Consider the following 5,897-nt stretch of genomic DNA (forward strand, 5'->3'; position numbering starts at 1 on the left):
GAACTCGGCCTCCCTCTTCTTGTTCATCTCAATCTGGGCAGCTGTGGCTCCTCCAGCCTCCTCCAACCTCTCACTGATCTCCTCCAGCTCTCTGGCCAGGTCAGCTCTCTGCTTCTCCACCTTGGCTCGAGCAGCTCTCTCTGCTTCTAGCTCTTCCTCCAGCTCCTCAATACGAGCCTAGATTGGAGTCAAAAGCAAACCTTGACATTTAATTTTACTCCTCCAAACCATATGTTTTTCTTTTTCTTTTTCATGGGTCTTGTTTGATTCATTACCTGCAACTCCTTCAGTTTTTTCTGGAGCTGGGCACTCATCACCTGCTCATCCTCAACTTTACCATTCAGCTGACTGATTTCAAAATCTTTCCTTTGGATATAAAATAAAAAGGTTTCACTTGAGGCACAATCGAAAGTGTGTTTTTATTGCTTCATTGTAAACCTGCCCATCTCATCTTACTTTTTCAGCCTCTCTTCGAGCTGCTGCTTATCATTTTCCAGGTCCATGAGACTTTCTTGAGCTAACTTGAGGTCTCCTTCAAGCTTCCTCTTTGCTCGCTCAAGGTCCATACGGACTTTCTTTTCTTGCTCTAAAGACCCCTCAAGCTGTGGGGAAAAATAAATATTATTACAATGGTACTGATATATTAAAATTATTATTCATTAACTACCAAAGTCAGTCTATGTTCTTACATCATCAACTTGCTGCTCCAGCTTAGTCTTGGCCTTAGTTAGAGAGTTGACTTTGTCTTCCTCACTCTGCAGGTCGTCCAGAGTTTGCTGATGAGCTTCCTGTAAAGCTTTCTTTTCCTTGGTCAGCTTGGCAATGATCTCATCCAAAGCAGCCATTTCCTCAGTCAAGTTTTTTACCTATAGCCAGAATAGAGGTTCAGTTTAGTAACAGATTAATTTCACAATGACAGTCATTAATAGGTTTGTTGTACCTTGTTCTCAGTGGCATGCTTCTCCTTCTCCACTTTAGCTAGAGTTAACTCTAAGTCATCGATGTCTTTCTTCAGCTCGGAGCACTCGTCCTCCAGCTTCCTCTTTTTAGCAGTCAGTTCTGCATTCATCTCCTCCTCATCCTCCAGTCTCTCTGTCAGCTCTTTGATTTTGGCCTCCAGCTGAATTTTGCTCTTGATCAGCCCCTCACATCTTTCTTCAGCATCGCCTAGATTGTCTTGCTCCTGAAGAGAAAAAGTATGATGTACGCATTAAGCCGACAAACACACACAATACATGTGATGTTGATATTTGTTGTCATACTGTAAGAAACAATCCTTTAACATACAGCCTGAACTTGGAGCTGCAGGTCGTTCTTTTCTTGGAGAAGAGTGACCATTTTCTCTTCCAGTTCTTTCCTGCGGGCTTCTGATTTTGCATAAGCCTCTTTCAGTTTGGCAAACTCTTCCTTCATGTTGGCCATCTCTTTCTCAGTCTCTGCTGACTTCAGCAGAGGTTTGATCTTGAAGAACATCTTCATCCAGGGCCAATTTTTGACCCCCATGAAGGCACGGATGTTCCACTGGATCACAAGAAGAGCATCCCTGCAGACAACAGATAATCAGTGTTTGTAAAACTCCACCCACCGTTAATCCTTCATTAAAAATATGTTTTTAATATATTTTACCAAACCCTCACAACATTCTCCTATGCATGTATCTAATGACAGTTGCCGTATTTTGTGTCCATAAGTCCATGAACATATTGCATTTTGATATTTTGTTCGGTGATAAAATATGGTTCAGTGGAAAATATGTCTTGTATACTGGACAGATGATAAATTTTAATGATGCAAATCTGTTTTGACATTGTGCTGCACAACATAAACTGAGTTGGCTAACAGAATTTGACCAAGCTTTGATAAGTTACCTGCGTTCAACAATCTTCTGGAATTCAACTCTTGCCAGAAGGCCTCTTGATCGAGCTTGGATGCCAGTGATGATTAGGGCTAATCTGTCATCTCTCATCTCCTCTAGCTGGCCCAACAGCCCAGCCTTGAAAAACACCTTTTACAGCAACACATAACAGAGTCAGTAACAGCTTGTTTCTGTTCAAAGTGTTCTATAAGCATGCAAATACTGACCTTGGTGTGTCCCAGTTTGTACTGGTTGTGGTCTATATCTAAAGAACCCAAAAGTTTTTCAGCAGCCTTCTTGTTGTCAATGAACTGTCCCTCGGGAATGGCGTTAGGGTTCAAAATACGGTACCTTTGTTAGAAAAACAACAGATGAAAGAGTTGTTTCTTTTCAAGTACTTACTAATATGGATGGATTGATACCAATATGCATTTGTTTTAAGAGAACTTAAACCTCTGCTTGAAATCTCCATAGAGGATCCTGTTGGGGAAACCCTTTCTGCAGATCCTGATGCCTTCCAGCACACCGTTACAGCGCAGCTGGTGCATCACCAGAGGGTTCTCCATGGCCCCTGGAGTCTTGGTCTCGTTGGGGATGATGCAGCGTACAAAGTGAGGGTGAGTCGACCTCAAGTTGGTCATCAGCTTGTTCAGGTTCTCCTGAAAGTTTTTCATATGTAAATTGTTGCTATTGATTTTGACACCAAGTACAGTAAGTACGTAAGTTTCCTTTTGGGTGTTTACAAAGTAGTTGCCATAGTCAATTTTAGTCAGATTGTTGACCTTTCTAATGCAGCTCATAAAGGGTTTGTGTCGCCTGGTTAATTTCAGTGTCTATAACTTCAAAACTGGGAAAATCAGAACAAAGTTTTGAACCTCTATCAAAATAATGAGAAATTCTTGCTGAAGTCATGATGTATAACTCAGTACAATCTCTCCTTTACATTAAAAAATAAAAATGTATACATATCTCACCCTGTGCAAAGCTGATACAGTTTGGAAGGAAGAACCTTTCTTCTTGGTTCCACCTTTGCCCTTCCCACCTTCCTGAGCTAAAAAAAATTAATGTCAAACTTTATTGAGAGAACCAACAGATCACAACAGATTTTTAAGGCATTTCAAATCTGTAGAAAAAATGATTACAATACTGTTGTTGTTGGAAATTATTATTGACTTCTAATTTTCACTATGGGATGTCAAAATACCTGAATCAGCTCCTGCATATCCGGCAAAAAGCAAGCCTAAAAGCTTAAGGTTAGACTTCTGGAAAAGACCAACAACAGTCTCATTCAGAGGATCCTTGTTCTTCACCAACCAGTTGTTGATATTGTAATCAACAGTTCCAGCGTAGTGCACAAGGGAAAAATGAGCCTCTGGTTTTCCTTTGACAACTCTGGGCTTCTGGAAATTGTTAGATTTTCCCAGGTGGTTGTCATAGAGCTTAGCTTTAAACGTGGCATCACTGGCTTTGGGGAACATGCACTCCTCTTCAAGGATGGACATGATACCCATGGGCTAAGATAAATATAATGAAGAAAAACAATTTTCATGACAAAAATTTTAACATACATTTTAGTTTTAAGAATAACATGCACAAACAGTAGGATAAAAATAGAAATGTTTTTATATAGTCCAGTGTCACACCTTTTCAATCAGGTCGATACAGGCCTGCAGATCCATACCAAAATCAATGAACTCCCAATCGATGCCCTCTTTCTTGTACTCTTCCTGCTCCAGTACAAACATGTGGTGGTTGAAAAACTGTTGCAGTTTTTCGTTAGTGAAGTTGATGCACATCTGCTCAAAGGTGTTGAACTGAAATGAAATGGACCACAGTATGTTCATGATTTAAAATGCATCCTTACATTAGGGACAACCATTTATAAGATTATAAGAACTTATTTTTCCAAACTCACATCAAAGATCTCAAATCCAGCAATGTCAAGCACCCCAATAAAATACTGGCGAGGCTGTTTGGTGTCCAGGGACTGGTTGATTCTCACCACCATCCACAGAAACATCTTCTCATATACTGACTTAGCCAGTGCACCGATAGCGTAGTACACCTTAGAACGGAAATATGTGATTCAAAATAAATGGTGCGTTTTCATTAAATCAAAGCCTGACAAAATTCCCTGTAACTCTGTACCTGGGCGACATTCTGTCCTTTGGTGACCCACTCGTTTCCTACTTTGACTCTTGGGTGACAGAGACCTTTGATGAGGTCAGCAGAGTTCAGGCCCATCAGATATGCAACTTTGTCAGCATCTGAGAAATAGTGACAGTGATACATTTTTTGCATATTTTTTATTTTGCACAGTTTAAGATGTTCTGACAAAAATAACATCATCCATTCACATTCAGTATTTTTTTTTACTTTAAATTGTACTTTAACTGTTCTCCCCCAGAGCTGTCTGTTTTTCTGGTGGATAGTGGCTCTCACCATGACTTCTTGCAGTTCCAAAGCCTAAGAAATTGATTTTTAACCCTTTGCAGACTGATAGATGTTGTCTGTTGTAGAGGGGTTTTTTTTTTACATTGTTGTATCCTTCACTTTGTTAGGTTCCATTTAGCTTCTATTTAAGTGATTCCTTGATTCAACAGGTCTGGCATTAGTCAGGCGTCAGAGTGCCTAGTTATTTGAATATCATCTATTATGTTATAATTATATTTCTCACCTTCAGTACCATCGGCCTCTGCCTGCTCTTCTCTCTGCTTCTGTTTAAACTTCATGTTGCCATAGTGCATGATTGCACCAGTAAGCTTGTAAATACTGTTCTTCTCTTCTTGAGTGAAGCCCAGAACATCAAAGGCTTCCTGACGAAAATCAAAAACATTAATTTTACTATTTTCGTTTTTGTTTTATTAAATGAATTTTGGACTAAAATTGCTGCAGTGAATCTGAGATTCAACTCACATCAGTGGCCATCAACTCTTCAGAATCATTGATAGAGGCTACTGTTGTCTCTCCTTGGGAGATGAAGGCGTAGTCATAAGGGTTGTTGGTGATGAGCAGCATCTCTAAAATTAAATAGAAAATGTTTATTTCAATATGAAATGTATGATTGAGTACAAATCAAACACCTGTCCTGTACTCATCCTTACCTAGAAGTTCAGGCTTTATCTGAGACAGGATCTGGTAGAAAATGTGGTAGTCCCTCTCAGCTTTGAGCTGGAAGGTCACACGAGACTTTTCCAAAAGGTCTGAATGAGTTATCATAAATGGTATGAAAGTGTGACACACAGTAACAAATTTAATAGAGTTTTTCAAATGTTTAATTATGAAATAATACTCCAGTTTTAAACAGGCTTTGCATGGTTAAAGCACTCTTGGTTCATATTTGCAGAGGCCTTCAACCAAACAAAAATGGCTCAGAAAATGGATACATGGATTATCTTAATTTTACTTACAGGTCTCGATGTCAGCCGAGGCCAGCTTTCCTCGGTTGTCAAAATGAATACGGATGAATTTACCCTGGGAGGAAAATGTGTGTTCACTTGTATTTTTGGAATAAGAAGTAACTTCATTTTGGAATGTAAACAAGTAGTCTGACATCAGCCAGATACAGACACTCACAAATCTGGAGGAGTTGTCATTCCTAATGGTTTTGGCATTGCCAAAGGCCTCTAGAGCGGGGTTAGCCTGGATGATTTGATCTTCAAGGGTTCCCTGATTTAGTTAAACAAAAGAGAACCTTGAAAAACAGCAATATTATGACTATATTTTGTTTGTCTAACATTAAGAAAATCTTGTCTCATAAGAACCTTCTTCTCTGCAGCTGGATCTTTCTTCCCACTTGGGACAGCAGCAATGCTGGCAAAGTACTGAATGACACGTTTGGTGTTGACAGTCTTTCCAGCTCCAGATTCTCCACTGAGTGGATAAAAGACATACATTTCAAGACCAAGAAGTATAACTCTTAACTGCTGAAAAAAGACCCTTGTTGGTAAAGTTACTTACGTGATAAGGATTGACTGGTTTTCTCTGTCTGTCAGCAAGAGAATATCAGAAAATCAGGGAAAATGCGACGATGTCCAAACAA

The 5,897-nt window shown here is 39.6% G+C and overlaps 1 protein-coding gene across 1 annotated transcript in view; it reads right to left on the minus strand.

The window, feature by feature from the left end:
• Window positions 1–5,897, minus strand: part of LOC102208621 (myosin-7-like) — a 31,665-nt gene that overhangs the window by 138 nt on the left and 25,630 nt on the right. The window contains exons 21-26 of the mRNA XM_013911995.1: window positions 1,288–1,543; window positions 941–1,183; window positions 690–866; window positions 457–602; window positions 276–366; window positions 1–177 (exon numbers count right to left, since the gene is read on the minus strand). Coding sequence (XP_013767449.1) covers window positions 1–177; window positions 276–366; window positions 457–602; window positions 690–866; window positions 941–1,183; window positions 1,288–1,543 — 1,090 coding nt within the window. The remainder of the gene's footprint in view (window positions 178–275; window positions 367–456; window positions 603–689; window positions 867–940; window positions 1,184–1,287; window positions 1,544–5,897) is intronic.

The sequence above is a fragment of the Pundamilia nyererei genome, unplaced genomic scaffold (genome assembly GCF_000239375.1).
Source record: "Pundamilia nyererei isolate P.nyererei 1_Seehausen unplaced genomic scaffold, PunNye1.0 scaffold00077, whole genome shotgun sequence".
NCBI lineage: Eukaryota > Metazoa > Chordata > Actinopteri > Cichliformes > Cichlidae > Pundamilia > Pundamilia nyererei.